Below are 18920 nucleotides of genomic sequence, written 5' to 3' on the forward strand. Positions count from 1 at the left end.
AACTGTGGAGCAAATGGTATCTCCTACAGTATTCTGTTATTGCCACACAGTGGAAAACAGACTTTTTGTCTGGGTCTAGGCAGCAAGGTGGAGAGCACATCTGAAAAGTACAAAGGATTTTGAAAGGTACAATGTTTTTTTCTTTCTGAACTAGGCTATTTTTATAATAAGTGAATTAATATACACACTGAAAGTGTGTTGGACTGGTTTCTCCTACATAAAAGGAAATATTAATTACGGAATAAAATACAATTATTTAAAATAATAAATAATCCCGTCAATGTAAAATGGATTCCAGTATTTGTGAATATGTATTTTAGTTTCATCGACAAGAGTGCTACCACAGCTGCTTTCTCAAAAAAGTATCTGATGAAACAAGTGCTTCAAGTCTGCATGGTAGGCAACACAAGGTCTGTTCAAAACCTCTCCTCTGAAGAAGGGCAAGGACTCTCCTGAGGTGCATGACATGTATCTAAGGTAACAGCAAGCAAGAGAAGCTGAATGAAATTTTGAATTTTAGACAGTAAAATATGACAAAATCTGGGAGATCACAGCCCTAAGGTCTCAAAACAGCAAAGAACAAGCTCAAAGAACAGGCGGTCTTTATGGGTGTCACGACAGAACATTTAGGGACATATTTAAAGGTGTGTCATCCCTCTGTGGCTAACAAACCACATGTGCAGGTGCCTATGCACATGCTTAAGTACCTCACAGGAGCAGGGATTAGAAGCACACTGCTAGGAATAAATTCACATGCTTTAGGTACAGCTAGCACAAGTTATCACGTTCTCCTTCCTTCTACTTTGATACATAACACTTATTCTTTATTTACTATTTGTTTTCATCCATTTTTAGTTTAAATGTACGTGGCAAAGTAACTTAGTATGTCACAGCCAATAAAGAAAAGGGAAGATGAGTCCTAAATGCCAAAACATTCCACAAAGCAGGCACTAAACAAACTTCCTGTTCTTCATGAGAGAGTAGTCACTGTACTTGTATTTTGTGCTTGCCAACATAGGCCTTTATTTTCCTACTTTTTCAAACTCTACTATAGCTCTCAAATTACTGTTGAAATCACAGAGAATTTGCTAGGAACAAACACTTGACATGTCTTTGTCATTTTTTTCTAGTACTTTGATTTCCTTTTCCAGTTTTCAACTTGCACAAAAACCTCTAACCTGTGGTCAATTTGGAAAATATGTAGCAAATTTCCACAGAAAATCAATGTGGTCTTTCAGAGAGAAGAAAACCCTCAAACAAAAACCATACAAAAAAGCAACTGATTTGGGATTGAGTGGTCTCCTCCAAAGTGAGTCTGGATCCACTCTGTTCCACTTTGCCATATCTTCTTGAAAACATGGAGAACCAAATCTGAAGACATCATAAAAGTATATTTCCAAGTTTGTCTCTAGGGAGCTTACATACCAACTACCTGAATTTCATGGGATACAGGCTGAAATCTGATTTTCTAAACAGTCCAACTCTAGTCCCAGGAAATGAGATTTTTCCTCTTATTTTCCTTCTTCACACAACTGCAGGATAATGTGTAATTCTAAGACAATGAGCGAATTTACCTTAGTGCACATAGTTTATACCAGGACTATGCTTTTGAAACAGACTTCCTGATCATTCCCACCCACCCATTGCCCGTTGGTTTCCATTGCAGAGCAGTCTGTTAATGCCCAATCATCCTCAGCACCAGCTCTGCTGATCTGCTTCTACTGGACCTTTCTTTAGGTCTGATATATTAGTCTGGTATCTCTTCGGGACTAATATATTAGAGTTTGAGGCACTGCTCTGTGAAAGGAGGTCAGCACTCTTCAGGCAGAAGACCCAAATTCCTTATAATTCCAAGCAACACTGCTGTTCACTTGCCCAGGACCGAAATTTCTCCCTCACTTTCTGGGTTGACTCCAAAAGGCGTTTATCTTCCTGTGAAGTGGGATGTAAATTCAGTGAAAACAGACGACAGTGAAAGAACTTAGGTCATCTGATAGTAATTACTGAATTAAAATTCAAAATATTTGAAAAAAACCAAAATACCAAAAATCTAAAGTCTGAATCAACACCCACAGAAATAGCAGCAGAACAATGTGTGGTCTTAAAATATATTCAAGACACTGTTTTACATCTACAATCCATGCAGTTGGTCCAAATAATATATTCTCCAATTTGTCCATTAGTTCGAGAAAACTACACCGTTCCTTTCCCTGTTATCCTCTGCCAGTTATTCCTAATTCATTGTAATCCGCCACACTCCTACTCCATTAGTTTCACAGAAAAAAACATTAATTTTCCCCAACTTTGCAAAGAAAGTTACCCTTAAGTACCAGGGTCCAGAAGAAAGTAAAAAAAAATAGTGATAATCAGAAAAGGGTGTAATACTTAGAGAAAAAAAAGAATGTATTTCTTGTAACTCTCTTGAACATGAGCCCCCCCTAGACCTTCCTTCATGGTCTAAAATTTCAACATACTTATCCTTGGCAGTATACCGCTCCATATTTAATGTTCAGCCTAAATGTCTCGGAATCCAAAGCCATGCAATAACGCTGAGTAATATCCGTACGTTCTATTTTTGGCTAAAAAGGCATCACACATAGGCATTATAAGTTGCTATGCCATCCACATTACAAACCACATGGGATGTTGCCAAGAAAAATATATACTGTAGAGACAAAAGTCATATGGGCAGAAAGCACATTTCACAGCACTTGCCTGCTTACCGCTGTAGGAAGGAGCAGGGCATTTCCAAGCTTGTTGCCACTCTGACACTTACAGACAAGCTCTGCTCCATCTCACAACAGAGAGAGACTGAGTCGTTAGCACAGTGCCCTGCTGGGGCGCTATTGGCACGGGCCACCCCCATTGCAGAACAGATCTAAGAAAATATCTCCATCCCTCTGTTCTCACACTGCCTTCTTGCTCCAAATCCAACTCCAAGCTTTGTGCTGGAACAGCACAAAATGTATGCACTTTTGCCACCTCTGCTACACAGTAGAAAACCTTTAGCAGATAAATAGAGGAAGCAGTTGAGAATAGCGTTATCTTGATTTTCATGGGTAAAAACTTAGAGAAACTCAAATCTTGTAACAGACACTTGCCAGAAAACCAATTTTAAAAAGCCTGTAGCCTCTAAACTATGGTACCATCCAGCTTCTACCTTAGGGATGCATCTATATTAGCATTTACTGCATTGCAGGGTTCATTTTAGCTTTCAGTTTGTTTTGCACGTATACTTGGATTCTTGCAATATTGCTCAAGCTCTGGTGTAGTCAAAGCACTTCCCTTCCTGGTGAATTTAGGTGGAAGACATGCATTAGAACAGCATCTGTCTCGGCCTACCTGTGATGGTGGCACAAGGCCCTCCTGTGGTTAACACTCTACACGTCCATGGTGCACGTCTAGGCCCAGCAACTGGTGAAAACACTGGTCCTGGAACCTAACCAGGTCACTGCAAATCAAACCCTGATTCTTTTCTCTTTGTGCCCCATCAGTTAGTAACGCGTAGCCTAAGTTTCCACAGGCAACTCGCCTCAGAGTCCTGCTATCATACTGCTCAAGCTGAACAGGCTTTCTGGTCTTTTATCTCTGCCCAAAACAATTCTAAAATGCCATTAATTAACATATATTTACCGAGGACCGGAACTTGCACACAACCTCAAACTTTCACCGAAGAAAACACCAGTAAGTCAGAGAACTATCTCCAAGGACTGTACATACTAGCATTAAGGAATTCAGTGAGGAAAATCCAATGTTCAGAAGTCTATAACCAAAGTTATAGATGATGCGGTACTGCTGACTTTAAGAACTTGACATGATGCCGTAGCCTCACTTTCTTCATACACTGTGATGGCTAAATAGGAAAAACAAATAGGTATTTGCAGTCAATGTGAAGAACAGGTAGGTAGAATGAAGTAGGAAACTTCACGCTGTGCTGGCACTGTTGCGTTCCTGACCCCCTCACTGCAAACATAGTGATTTGACCAATTCAGACATACAGTGAAAAAGATATTTTATGATCTTACAAAAGCACAGAGATCTCTCAGAAATTTATGCACGTAACTATCCAGCAAACATACCTGTCTTGTCTATTTGATTTTTCTATGTTTTTGCCTTTCTGTGTGTTCATGAACCCAAATAGTAAGTTTGGTTGCCACGCGTACGCACGTGCACACACACACTCTCTCTCTCACTCCATTTGTGCATTCCTGGCCATATTTATAAATGAACTGGTATTCCTAATCAGCTCAACGTTAATGAACTCCTGTAGCATGTCTGTGTTCAACCAGGCAAATATATCAGCCTTAAATGCATGCATTTATATTTATACCTCTGCGATATGAATTATGCATGTGCATATTAGTAAGTTCTCTGTCTTTCTCTTCTATTAAGGTTTGGGCTGGTCCCTTGGGAACTCATTATCTACAGTGAGTTTCACAAGGGCTTGATGTGACTCTATCAGAATTGTTATTGTATTGTACCTTCCCAGAAAGATTGTGATACTTTTCCCAGACACCTACAGTTCAATTCAACGTTGCCTATTTAATTGTCTAATAGCAGTGAGCATTTTTCCCACCAAGCCAAAAGAGTGAAATTGAATTATCAGGAATATTACTGGGGTTTTTTCTTCAGAGGCAGACAGAGCCATTAAACTAGCATTTGGATGGGTTCTGCTGGAACAGTTTCAGCATTGTTCTTTCCCCCGGCAGCCGGCTTCAACTTACTTTTCTGTTTTCAAAGTAGGTTTTGATTTTGCTTTCTTTTTTTAATTGCCTTGGGATGGCAACTTTGCCTGACATTGGCGTCGATGTGGGAGCTGAAGAGCAGCCCTCACTCCAGTCAGCGCATCCCGTTTGGCAACTGACACCCTGGTCAGCCGTTGAGAGGTGGCGACAAACCTCGTGCATGGCCACCCCTGTCACCTGCCAGCCTCACCCCACCAAGGCAGCGGGGCGCAGGAGGCCACAACACCCCTCACACGCCAGTAAAGCTCCAGTCCATGCCAGCAGCGCTTTGTGGTGCGGCTTTCCCCACAGCCAGGCCCTCAGTTCAGGAGCTGTGGGGCACGAGGAGCCATTGGGTGTGAGGAACCATTGGGCGTGAGGAGACATTGGGTGTGAGGAACGTTTGGGCATGACAAAGCATTGGGCGTGAGGAGATGTTGGGCGTGAGGAACCGTTGGCCCTGAGGAGCTGTTGGCCTTGAGGAGCCATTGGGCCTGAGGAGCCCCTGGCCGCGTCCCTGGGCCGTGGCCCCCCTGCGCCAAGGAGGTGCCGGCAGGTCAGCTTTTTTTCCCTACTGCTACGCCGCGTGGCACCCTCTTGCCACGGGATTTCATGGCTTTTCGGGGAATTTATCACTCCCGTCGAGCCGCCCGGCGTCGGGCCGAGCCGCCCTGGGGCAGGCGGGAGAAGTGTTGCGGGAGGGAGTCCACTGAGGCGGCGCCCGGCGCAGGGCCTTGTCGCCCTCTGCCGGTCGCCGCGGGAAGAGCCGGGCCGCGGGGCCGAGCCCAGCCCGGGGACGGAGCCCGGGCCGGGGTGCAACGGAGCACCGCGGCGGGGGGTGAGATGGGGAAGAAGCGCAGCTCCTTCCCCGGGACACCTTTCTTCTGTGACTTGAGGACCCGCACACGCATCCCCGCGCCCCGCCTCGGAGGGCTGGAGCCCCCTTCGGCTGCCGTTTCGACACGGCCCCGGCCCCCTCCGGCTCCCGCACCCGCCGCACGGTCCCGCACAGCACGGCGGGGCTCCCGGGAGAGCCTCGGTGTCTTACAAGAAAGCCGGCCTGCCCGGCTGCCTTCCCGGGGAGGGAAAAGCGACCTGGGGGGCTGGCTTGCCTCCAAGTTGTAAACTTAAAAAATTAAGACGCAAACTCGGCACGGTCACGCCGGAACCCAGAGCCGTGTCCCGAGAAACGGGTGCTCCTGAAGGCGGGCTCGGGGAAGCTGCGGGCGGGTTATTTGCCGGCTGCAGGCTGGGCTCCCTCAGCGAACACCCCCCCCGGGCGTGCCAAGCGCCCAGCCCGGCCTCGCCGCGGCATCCCGGGCCGTCCGGGATGGAGGTTTCCTCCCCTCCCCGAAAAGGAGGAGGCGGGACGAAGGGAGGGAGGGCGTCGGGGGCTGCGGGGACCTGTCGGGCATGGCTGCTGGGCAGCGGGACGGGGCAACGGTCCCCCCGCAGCGGCTGGGGGAGACGTGTCGCTCTGGGGCGGGGGGTCGGTGAGGGAGAACCAGGTCGAAGGCGTCCCCATCCCCGGCTTTCTGCCGGACATCCTTTCCTTTGTGTTATTTAGCAATAAAACTCCCCATCTTCCCGAGAAGAGGCGAACGGGAGGGCGCCGGGGAGGAGAGGCTTGTGCCCCCCAGGCTCAGGTCGCCGGACCCCGAGCCCCCAGAACCTCCGCAGTTCCCACCGCCCCCGACGGCGCGGTCGGGGTGAGCCCGCCCCGCCTGCCGCAACCCGGGGGGGGGCGGCTCCGGCCGCCAGTGCCGCTGCTGCTGCGGGCGGGAGCCCCACCAGCAGCCTCTCGCCGTGGCATTTGGGCGAAGGCGGGGGGGTGTGGGGGGTGGTTATCCACCCCCGGCGGGGGGGGGGGGGGGGGGGGGCTGAGCGGGCGGCGGCCCCGGCCTGCGTCAGAGCTGTGCAAACACCGCGGCGGCGCCCGCCGCTATTTAAGGGGACGAGGCTGAGTCGCCCCCAAGTTCCCTCCCTGCCTGGGCACACAACGGGCTTCGCTCCCTCCTCGGGAAGGCGCAGCGGAAAGGTAGGAAGCCCCCGTCACCCCTGCTCCGGCTGCATCTCTGCTAGGGGGTGGGGGGCGGGCGGGGGAGGGAAATGGGGGTGTCTGGCGCTTACCTGTGCGGCGGGTCTGAAGGCATCTCCCCCCGTCTGCTGGAGGAAACGCACCCGGGGCCGGCGGGGGAGAGGAATTCCGGCTGCTCCCCAGCGGGCGGAGGGTCCGTCGGTGCCCAGCGCGGGGCGAAGGTTTGCGGGGAGCGGCGGGGCTGCCCGGGGAGGGGGGGCCCTGAACGAGCGCGCTGCGAAAGAAACTACCGCGGACGATGAGGTTTTGTGTTTGGAGTCTTTAGTAAGTTCATGAATACATATATATATATATGCGTAAAAAATACAGGTCGGTTGAAAAGATATCTCTGTGGAAAGGATGTAACGCACCTTTGGTTTCAAAGTATCAAAACCTACACGGGTACACCGCTAATAACCGTGCAGGAGTGACATTTTGACACTTTTCATTCATCGCCTAACAATACAAAAAGAACATTTTTTTATGCATTGCAAATGTTTTCTTTCTAGTGCATGTGGTGGGCAAATAAACTTAGTTTTCTCTTTTAAAATGAAAAGATTATGTTCGGTATACTGCTCAAAAACTTAACCGATTCAAAGATTCTCACATAGTTGAGAAAATTAATGTATATTTATAATGGGAAATTACCTCTATAGCATTAAGTATGAGGTACCTTGTTTTTCCTGAAAACTGAGAGTAATTTCTGTGTTTCCAGAAAAATACTATTTCAGCTTATATGATCAATCTAGTAAAATTACATAATTTTGTCTAATACTTGTTTAAGAAAGCAGTAAAAAAATCTGTTACCCTTGAATTCTCTGTTTTATATGAAAAAGAATATTGTTAAATTGCACATAATTTCTTATAGCTTTTAACTGAACAGCTTTTACCACAAGATTTTAGATCAAATGGGGAGGGGGGGGTGGTGTTAGATTTTGAGACTTTGTTTTTTCTTTCCTTAGGATAAATTTTTGTTTTTCCTTTCTGTGTATGATGAGGTGAAACCTTTTGAACACTAAAGTTCAAATCAATGAAGGGTTGATAGAGTAAAGGCTTTTCATAGAACTTGTCAAAACTGAGTATTATACTAAACCAAATTACACAAAACTGAGTAGCATACTAAAACCAGCAGTTTTTAGTACAACAGCAAAATAGTGGAGTGTTTGAATCCTGAGATTTTTCACAGAGCTGGATTCATCTCCCTTAAGTTTTAATGATCTACGGCTTCCAAAAAAGAAAAGCAAAGAAGAATTGAGTAGATCAAGGAGACATAGCACACACTACAATGAATTAATTTTATTCCTTCCACTATATCTTCTTCTTATCAAGGAATATTTAACTATTTACATACATGTTTTCCAATGTAAGACAGATCCCACAGTAACCTGCATTAAAAAAAAAGACCCACACAACCCTGGTTTGCTCAGAAACTAGCAGCCCCAATGGAAGATGGGGGTAGGGACAACATATGACGTTGTAAATCTGGTCATTTTAACAACCTATCATTCCTTTTCACTCCAGCAATGTACAGTGGTATATGCATCTGCGTGTTCCTTGCTGTGCTCTCAGTGAGCTCTTTCGGACAGCAAACTGTGGGCTCGCACAATGGGAATCCACTGGCTGCTGAGCTCGAGCAGACCTTGACAGAACATCAACGGCACATCCGTGCCCCTTCGTCTACTGGCCCGCTGAAATCTGTGCCGCGTCTGGATGGAAGCGTTGACCAGAGAGCTAACATCGGCGCTTTGTTGGCCAAGTATCTCCAGCAAGCCAGAAAAGGTACTGGTTATATCTTACTTACTGTGCCACTTCTGTGTCAGCGGAATTTCCTGCAGGGATACCTAGATGTTAAGATAACCCTGTTACCACCTAGCATGAATTCCTAAAAAAGACAGGATGTAGATTTTGCTTGGTTGTTCCTGAAGTAGAGAACATTCTCTTATCTGCTGCGAAACTCCACCAAAAAAGATCTGTACATAGCAGCTACTGACTGAGAGCTGCGTACCGGTAACTGAAGAAAATGTAACCTACCTGTCAGGTCATAGTTCAGCTTTTATTTTTAACTTACTATTTTCATAGCCTTGTAATTATTTTGATATTATTTTCAGCATGTTGTATCTCAGATAAAATACAGTAATTGCATTTTCTTCAAATTTTTAAGTTTAGCTAACCTCCTTCCTCCCTTTTTAGAAGTTAGAAGAGCAGTAAAAGTTTTCTGAGGCTAGATACAGACCAAATGGCTAACCTCATCTCAGACAGAAATACCTGTACCAAGGAAATCTTCTGAGTATTGGATTTTCCATGAGTTTGTTCCCAGAGGAAGTTACAAAAGCGGGAAAGCTTTTGAAAGATCAGCACTCGCATTTATGAACACAATAACTAAAAGCAGCGATAAGTAAAAGTGCATATGCTTCAAAACATCGATTCCTGTTAGGTTTTCGGTCCCAGGCAGCCTTGGAACACAGTCTTGCAGTTAATTAAAACCTCCATGGCACTGCGTTTGTAACAAGGGTGTGAAGCACCAGTAGAGTACTGGAATTAAAGGGCTTCATTCTTATCATGTGATTTATTCGTCACTGGAGGAAACAATTGTATTACATACAAGAAAGCATTTTTCCGTTCGAACTGTCTCATCTCTGTATTGCTTTGTATCTCAGTAGAGTAACACCATGGGCAGCCTAATTGCTGTGGCCTTTTGACTCCGAACCTCAACCAAAGCCACTACACAAGTCTTGTTTACTTGGGATAGCTTCACTCCAGTCTATCCACTGTAGTGCAGGGAAACAGGACAACTGAGAAGCAAAGAGGGCCGATGGGAAGGCAGTAATGAGGATTACCCGGGCATTTAGACATTAAGAAATTAATTAACTCCCAGTCCCAGAATGTGCTTAGGATAAAGTTCACTTCACATAAGTAAGAACTTTCTCCTCTTCTGTCACTCCACACAACCTTACACAGATCATTTAACCCTTCCCTTTTGAGCCTCACTGCTGACCTCTATGTTAGGCATAATCCTATTCTTATTTTTGATGGCGGTCTGCAAATAATAGATGCCACGTGTATTTTATGCATTACATATGCAGCTATACACATTCATCCATGTACATAGAATAGGGACAAATCAGAAACAACAGAAACAGAGACACTTTTAACGTAATCTGAGAGACTTCATCTTGTGTTACCAATTTGCACAATATCTATTAAGGAACTTCTTTTAGCAGTTCACATGATCTAGTGGAAAAAGAATTCAGATATGAAATTCCACAATTCAGTGCTACATTTAAAGCTGTTACTGAATAAGAATCTTATTGAAGGACTCTACAAAACAGAATCCTCATTACCTTTCCCCAGTGTAGTCATTGTCACTCACCTACATGGAAACCGAACTCCTCATTCTAGTTTATGTAGCCATTATATTCTCTTAAATATCTGGCTGACATTTCCAAATAGCTTAGTCAGAGGCAGTGGAAAAAACACATCAGATTTAAGATGTCTTTTTGGTAAGTATTAATATGAGGGAGAAATTCCTGCATATTTGTTAATTTACATATATAATTAACTCTACAAAGTGACTGTTAGCAGATGATGGGATTCTTGTGACGTGACTAGGCTATTTGGACTCTGATTTGTAGATGTGCTTGCTAGTTACAGAAGATTCACGGGGACAAACAGTGTTTACTTAATTTATAATACCTACAGTGTTCCCATCAAAACATTGCAGTCTCATTTAACCTAAAGGTTCTAGGCAGTATTAAAGCAATTGCTGCAGAACACTCACTTTACTGTATTAGTCACTTGTAACCTCTCTAAACCATGAGACTCACTAGAAAATTCCATCTAGGGAGAAAGAGAGTCTGGGCATCATCATTGATGACATTTGCCCTTGTGATTAATAGAAAGGCTGATTTTGGACAATATTTCCAGTTAAAACAGTGAGAGAGTTAAATTCTCTGAAGAGTTTAAGGGCTAGATGGCAGCGTCGTAGCCAAACTGCCACAACTTTGATTACGTTTCCTGTACATTGGTTCTGCAGGACATCTCTGGTGGTTTGAGGAAAGGTAACTGTCGTGCTCTTAAGAAATTTATTTTACTGGGTTTGACCCCTGGCTTTCAATTAACTTCATCTCTAGGCTTTCAGCATGAATCTGGCACCGTGTAGATGAGACACTGTAGCTGTTAAATCAGTGACACACACATTTACTGTCCTCTAAGGAGCCCTTGCCAGGCCAGACCATAATGCCACCAGGGGAGCCACTACAGCCAACAGGTCACTGCAGGCTGAGAAGTCTCTTAAATACCAACATCTGAGAGATGGTTCTGCGCTGTCCTAGCCTTGCCTGATTATAGTACCAAGAAGCCATTCTTGTCAACTTAATTACATATTTTGAATGATGAATGTGAATTTCATGGAGTTTCATAACAGTAGCCAAATATTTTTTTCTAGAGATAATGAAATTTTTTGCTGTTTTGTTTTAGGTAAATATCTAAAAAATGTCTGGGGTTTTTTTCTTGGTGCCTTTAACTCTCCTGCCTCTCTGCAACCACCAACAAAATAATGCAGTTGTTTTTGGTTTTAATGGATTATGTTCATTATAAATCATTACGTGAGGAAAACCTTGAAATATAAAAGCACAGAGTCACCAAAGGTTTCTTCAAAACACAAGAAATTGTAGATTTGGATTTGTGGGGTTTGATTTGGGCTGCTTTTCCTTTTTGATCAGTTCAAGTATTCCTCAAGCCTTAGTCTGCATTGAATATTGATATATATATATAAAAAACATATATATATACATGTGTGTGTGTGTGTATGTTGAATCGGTTCCTTCCTCACTCAAAGCTTGGGCTCAATCTAATTACTGGCATATGTCAATTTTGGCTGTTTTCAGGGAGCACAAAGAGAAGTAATTTACTTTTCTCTGCATTTTTAGTTGCATAATGCGATGATGCCAAAGCAGAGGATGACGTCCTACTTTTTTAAAGCATAAATTCTCCTTGCAAACAATTTGCATTTCTTTGATGCCCTAAGCAAGGATGACAGAAAAGCTAAGGCAAGATCAGAGATCAGCATCCAGCCCTGCTGTGGTAGGAATTATGAAAGCTTTGGCTAAGCAATGAAAATACCACCGACGTAGTAATAAGCCCTGTATAATTCCAGCAACACACATCTCTAGCTGTAAATTCCAGACACAACTTTCTCCATTTCAGATCTATTCCCACTTCCCCACAAAAGCTGGGATTCATAACTCTACCTTGCTTGTTACTGAATTTGCACTGCAAGAGCTCCTGTACTTACATTTATGTCTCTTAAAGCCACGTGGGACTGTGGTGGAGTCCGGTCTCAGGTCCCAGTCTGCTCTCAAGCAGAGTGATTTTGCCTCTAGAGCAACTCTCCCGATACCAGCAAGCAAGGGGGTGGTCTGACAGGAAGACTGAGAACTGGTTTGGAATTTCTCTTTCCAGTGAAATAGGAAGGGAAAAGGAGAAAAGCACCCATATTCCTTCCTAGCAGCCAGGAGGGAGAAAAAGATCTGTTTATTTTACAATAAAAACCCAAGCCACTTTCAGAACGTTACCCATAATGTTTCTATGACGTGTTCATCAGTGACATGACAGTGGTGTTACACGGTCTGTATTAAGTCAAACAACTTGAACTATTGCAGATATCTGCTAATGAGTACAAAAGAGATCAGAAAATGGATGAAGCTGAAAAACGTGTCTACTTACTCTCTGCTCTCCCAACTGCTTTTCTTTAGGTCCCACTGGAAGGGTCTCAGTTATGGGAAACAGGGTACAGAGCATTGATCCTACGCACAGGATAAATGACAGAGACTACATGGGCTGGATGGATTTTGGACGCCGCAGTGCTGAAGAATACGAGTACTCCTCCTAAAGAACAGCAAACTATAGCAACAGGAAAAAAATAAAAAATCACACTCCCATGTCTGTACAGAAAGAGAAAAATTAATTTGGTGTCCTCTTCAAATCAGTGTTTTAAAATATATCATGTATTGGATGTAAATTTGTCTGTAAGACTATTCAATGCAATATATACATATGCAGAATTTTCCAGAAAATGTTTTCTTTCTTTTGTGGTTTCTCATACACTGATATTAAAATGATTTCACTTATCCCTTCTTGTCCTGTCACCGCATGTTGCTGGGTGTCTTACTGCAAAGAGAGGCAGGGAAGTGCCTTCATCCTGCAATGCAAATGTGCTGAGTAGTCAGACAAAGGAGACGCTTCTTAGAGAATCTTGTGACAGTCCCAATAGCTGTGAGCTCCAAGGGATTTGTCCGAATATAAACACAACGGCACAGTACTGCCAGAAAAAGCCAGCTATCTTCATGGTGACCCCATTTGTAAGGGATTGAGTTATACACCACACCCTCGTGTTTGTCATGAATAGTCAACACTGCTAAAACTGAAAGAAACAGAGGAATGACACCAACGTGTTTCACCTTCCTGGCTTATTTATTTCATGTTGTCAACTAAATGTGAAAGTTCTGCTGACGGCTGCAAATCACGGAATAAACAGAGCATTCCCTGCTGTGTAGTTAGCCAAGCGTTCATTCGGGGAGGGGGTGAGGAAAGTTCCCTGAACAGAGCAGATGATCCATAGGGAATCACAGAATGGTAGGGGTTGGAAGGGACCTCTGGAGATCATCTAAGTCCAGCCCCCTGCCAGAGCAGGGTCACCTAGAGCAGGTTGCACAGGAACGCGTCCAGGCAGGGTTTGAAGGTCTCCAGAGAAGGAGACTCCACCACCTCTCTGGGCAGCCTGTGCCAGGGCTCTGCCACCCTCAAAGTAAAGAAGTTTTTCCACTTGTCAAAGGGAAAGGGGTAGAAGGGGAGAAGGCACCAGATCAGTCTGGTCACAGTGTGCTAAAAAGAAACGGTTCGCTCCCAAGTGTCACAGGGCCAGCCCGAGTTGGCTATTGCCCGCCAGCGTGGGAAGGAGGAGGGACAGGGCCTTGGGGACTGTCAGTCCTGCCTGCAAAAGGTGCTTTACTTGCGCTCTCCTCCTTCCCCCCCCAAAGTAACCCCTCCTGGGTCTGCCCCAGCAGCTGGTTCTCACAGCTATGGAATTCCCAAACCTGAAAAGGAATGCATTTTTCACATGCTGAAAAGCAGGCGCTTGCCAAAGGAAAGAGGCAGGTGAGTATCTCTGTAGCAATTTCTACAGCAGCTAATAGGCAAAAGCAAGGCATAGAAACCAATACACAAAATATTTGTACTAAACCAAAATTCTACCAAAACCAAGAAGACTGGGAAACAAAACAAAATGGTTATGCCGAGGGCTGAACACAGAAACATTTTGAGTTGTTCCCAGCAGCGGCTGGGAGAGAGAGACAGCGCCGCAGAAATCTGCGAGGGAAGGGAGGCTTCAGCAAATGGCGATGGGGAATTTTCTTCTCTAGTAACACCAAACCTCTCTTTTTGTGGATCTCCTCTTGACAACGTGGAGCTGCTTTTCTGCATGAACTTTTCCCCAACAGGTGAGTAACGTCCAAGACACCGTTCCCAGGCACAAAATAACGCTTCCACCCCTGCCAAGCCACCACCACCATTGCCTTTGACCGAGCATCTGCTCCTTTTAAATCACAAAAATGCCAATTACAGGAAAAGTAGTTTCACCTGTGAAATCTGCTTTCTCCTTGTGATACTATTGAAAGCAAAGTTTGTCTGGTTTTGAGAGCGATTAAGAGAAAGAACTATTTTTCTTTGCTAGCCCACCGCCAGCGTGACATTTGTAAGTAATCTCATCTGCCACCTTTCCTGGGTGCCGGAGAGCTTCAGACAAAACTTGGTCTCTTTTTTTTTTTTACAGTCACTGCACATGCCAGTTTTAATATTTAAGCTGTAACAGTGCTGTAAAACAGACCAGGGGAACAAACAGACTTGCAGTGACGTACCTGGCATCCAAATGAGGATTTAAGACGTACATCATTTAATCTCTCTGGACCGTTTGGATAAATGGGGGCTCTCTTCTGACCAGGCATTGAAATAACTGTCAAAAGAACATGTGCTTTGCCGATGCCCTGATCCTCTCGTGGTACATTTGTTGTGTTTGCGGACGCTTTTTGGGTTCACCCGTCCCTCAGTCTTTTAGCAGAAAGGAGCTTCTTACTGAATCTCACCTGGATTTCGGGCAGGTGTTGAGCTGCCCAGCCCTGACAGACCGGCATGGAGACGCAGCCCGAGGCAAGGCGACGCCGCACATCCACAGCCCTGATCGGGTCAGGCACCTGTGTGGAGCCGGAGCACCAGGCAGGGACCCATTCAGGACCCCAAGTCAGGACCTACAGGCCTCACTTCTGCCTAAAGAGCTCTATTTTACCACCTAAAACCCAGCCCAGGACTGACACGTTTTTTCAGGTATCACTAAGACACAAACTTGTAGCTGCAGGGGACACCTCTTCTTTGTTCTTGACACTCAGGAGAACTGGTTTGGGGACAATTGCAGGAATCATCAAGCTAAGAGGAACTGCTGCTCCAGGGTGGATGTAGCGCTGTTCCTGGAGGTGAGAGGGAGGTGGCTGTAAGCAGCCCAGCCAAGTCCTCCTCCTCCTCTTCCTCAAAACATCAGTCTCCTCTGGGAGCACAAGAAATTCCCAAGCTAGGAAAAGGTTGTAAAGGCTGCTGAGACACCCTTCAGCTCCCGGCTGACCTGGAGGCGCTAATCAGAGCTAAACAGGGGGGCCAGCAAATTCGGGAAAGCCAAGCAACCCTGTGACTGCTCATCCCAGGGTATTAGTGACCCTCCAGGCTGCTCTGCTTTAACCCAGGGGAAACAGGGGAACCCAGGGGATGGAGACCCTGCAGCTGGGTATGAGCCCCTCGGGTCCAGCAAAGGCTTTGGGCTGAGTGCCCTGCAGATTTCGGCACACACGGCAGCGCGTTGGCACAACCTCCTGGTGCTTGTCTGGGAGGGGACCTTCCCAGCCCTGCCAACTCTCTGACATTTAATTTAGCTCTACTCAGATGCATCTTTATGGAAGCGCGTGCCTAGGGGCTAAATTAACACTGACAAAATAGCAAATCGATACCTTTTTGCAATTAAAGGCAGTTTGTTTTCTCCGTGCGCCTGATTAAATTAGCTCTGTTCCAGCTTTGTTAACTTCATTTCAAAACAGGTGCTGGGCAAATCCCCCGGAACAGAGCAGCTCACTGCAAACTCCAGGGAAATGAGCGGGGAAGAGCCCGTGGCTCTGCCCTTGCAGGGCCATGCATACGGCAGCCGTGAAAAGAGGGTGGAAGCAGCAAGTTCTCCCCCTGAAAGTGAGGGGAAACCCAGGCAGCCCCCCAAAAGCGAGAAGGGGCAGCTCTCCCCAGGAGCTGGGGCAGCGTGTGCATCCCCAACGGTCTCATTTGCCCTGGGATTTCATATAGGAGCGCGTGTGGATCCTGCTCTGCTCTCCCAGGCTTTGCTGCGTCGCCGGCCCCTCCATCCTCGCCGCACATGGGGCAGCAGCCGGCATATGCTGGGGTCGTGCCGCAGCCAGATGTTCCCAGCTGCAGCCCAGCTCTGCGCGCTCCAGCGAGCTCCAGTGCCCCAAAGCAGGCGGTCCCTCTCCACGGCCCGAGCGGAGGAATTTGCAAGTCAGACAAAGCGTGAATGTTATTATGTCCTAGCAGAGCAGTGAAAGGCTTTTCTGTATTTTTGTACCCCCTGAGTTCATTAAAATTCTCTTAAAGAAAGAAAAAAAAAAAATCTGTCTGTGGGCTTGTTAAAGCTTTAATCATTCCTAAGTGCCTGTGTCAATTGAACAGCGATTGGGTTCAGCGCAGCTTGAAGCCTATTTCAGCAGGACAAAAATCTCTATAATCTTTTAAATACAGACATTATCAACTTCTTGAGTATATGCCATTCTCACATGAAAGCCCGCTGCCTACATTACAGCTAAGGACATTGCTAAACACCAATAACTTTAGGCCCTTTGTTATTTTTCCTGCCATTCTGTGGTCTCAATTGCCTTGTTAACTGAACTAAAGTAGGTCTGAATGGCACCCAGCGAGATGCCGTAGCACAGCTGAACAATGCTAATTCTTCAACGCGAATACAAGCTACAAGGCTGCAGACCCTGTCTACACCAGAGGAAGGCAGGACGCATCTCGCCAACGCTGCTGGACTTTTCAATTCGATGCGGGGAGCTGCCAATGAGTGTGTTCAGGAAGTTGGGAGCAACTGTTAGACCTCTGTGCGCTACAGCGTTATGTTATGGGGCCGTCCAGAGCTTTGGAGAGATGCAAAAGAAAGGAAGGAAGAGTCTCAAAAGGCTGAAATACCAGTCTTGGCTCTCCAAGGAACATCCGATATGTCTAAAGCCCAGTCTTAGACACACCGTTCTCAGCACCTCACCCTCCTCTCACCTGCAACCCAGCTTTCAGAGGTGGATGACCACATTCCCTGCTGTGGGATGGTGAAGATGCATCCAGTGAAGTTTCTGAGATACTTGGATATTGGAAGGATGGAGGACCATTTCAGAGCAGAAGCACCAATTCATCAAACATTGGGTTTTTTAAGGTTTAGTTTATGCAGTAGTTCTGTTCTGCTTTGAAATCGTCCAAGAGTATTAAACATGTCTAGATGGCTTCGGCAGTCTGTTACCCTGTGGCATAATTTACTGTCCTGAAGGAGAAACGAGGACACTCTCCAAATACCAGCATTGTTTCCAGAAGCAGAAACTGTGTGTTTTGTCCAAAATCCGCTGAAATCACTAAGGTGAAGCATCTCACAGAGAAGAGTGGTCCTGCACCCCCAGAGACTTCCTACCCTTGCACAGTCTCCACGTAGCTCCTTTTGTACCTTGAGGTGTTTTGCCTGACTCTGTTTTGATTTCCCTTGACCTCAGTGGGCTGCACTTATTCCCTCTTTGGTTTCCCTGTGGCCACCTTTGTCAACGTGGGTATTTGATCAGTTTTCCTTTCCCAGGAACACAACCTTGAAGCCCAGTTCTTCTGTAGGACCTTCAGTGAATACTAAACCTCTGGATTTTCATGGTTGTATAAAACCCAAGTTTCCCCTGGAGTTCCAAGCCTTTGGGCAAAGCTCGGTTTTTAATTTACCTTCAGACACATGATGGCCTGAAAGTCAGTATATCCACATGCGCTTGCTTATTAAACACCATTGCTCTTCACTTGGCACAGAAGATGCGCATCTCCGAACAAAGTGGACAAACCCAGCGTTGCATACATCCTTCTGGATACTTTTTTAAAAGTCAGAAAATAACAATACAATATGAAGAACAAACCCCCATTCTTTCCAAAGCCAAAGATTTAGATCACTGCTGGAGCATTCATGCACACCAGCAGGGATGAGTTGGGGGAGAGGGGGGGAAAGCTATTAATTTGGGAAGGGGAAAAGATTTAAAATGGGGATACCCGGAAAAGAAGAGGTTTCCTTTTAATACAAAACTCACCCAGGACCCTGAGTGCCACCCCAGTGCCACAGCACCCAGTGGCAGCAGCTGAGAGGGCTGTGCCGACGACAGCCAGCGCTCTCGCATGATGAGGAGCAAGAGGAGAGAGGCAAACCCACGCCAGGTGCACACAGAGGTGGTGGCTGCTACGGGGAGAGAACGGAGCAAGAAGCAAGCAGAGCATTGCAGAACTGCAACGCTGGCAGTGCCACAGCAGGATTTTTCAGCCCCCTGCGTCAGAGCCATGTAACAGCACAGAAACACAGGTAGAAGCTCATACGGTGTCACAGATTAGGGCTGATCCTTGGCTACCCAGGCTGGGGGCTGATGGCGTATTTCACTTCAGCACGTACCTTTCCTTTCTCGGTGAAGAACGCAGCCCCGTGCTGCATCACAGCAGCTCCCACCCCGTGCGGGCGAGTGGTTTCCGAGAGCTCTCCGCGGGCCGTGGAAGGTGCCCGGGGGCACTGGGGTACCCTGTTCGGAGGAGGCGAGAGAAGCCAGCAGCTACTGCAGGTACAGCAAGAACTGCCAGGACAGGAGAAATCCCACCACAGGCAGAGCTTACCAAGCGGAGGACAGCAGGCTACCTGGCATAAGGCGACAAGCGAACTTTTGTTTTGCAGTTTGTGAGGGCTTACAATTAGTTTACGTAAGCTGTGAAAGATCATTTGAAAGCATCTATACAACCAACAGCTG

At 46.1% G+C, this 18920-nt stretch overlaps 1 protein-coding gene across 1 annotated transcript; it reads left to right on the top strand.

Moving 5' to 3' along the window:
• Positions 1-6622: 6622 nt before the first annotated feature.
• CCK (cholecystokinin) lies at positions 6623-12916 on the top strand. The gene is made up of 3 exons (XM_054192178.1): positions 6623-6762; positions 8323-8580; positions 12555-12916. The coding sequence occupies exons 2-3, from the start codon at positions 8325-8327 to the stop codon at positions 12689-12691; spliced, it is 393 nt and encodes a 130-aa protein (XP_054048153.1). The 5' UTR covers positions 6623-6762; positions 8323-8324; the 3' UTR covers positions 12692-12916.
• Positions 12917-18920: the final 6004 nt, after the last annotated feature.

Source organism: Rissa tridactyla, chromosome 2 (genome assembly GCF_028500815.1).
Source record: "Rissa tridactyla isolate bRisTri1 chromosome 2, bRisTri1.patW.cur.20221130, whole genome shotgun sequence".
Classification (NCBI taxonomy): Eukaryota; Metazoa; Chordata; class Aves; order Charadriiformes; family Laridae; genus Rissa; species Rissa tridactyla.

Bases quoted from the DNA above. Each gene is read 5' to 3' on its own strand.
- CCK (XM_054192178.1), top strand. From the start codon at position 8,325: ATGTACAGTGGTATATGCATCTGCGTGTTCCTTGCTGTGCTCTCAGTG. The intron at 8,581-12,554 runs GTACTGGTTATA...GCTTTTCTTTAG, and splicing joins TCTCCAGCAAGCCAGAAAAG to GTCCCACTGGAAGGGTCTCA.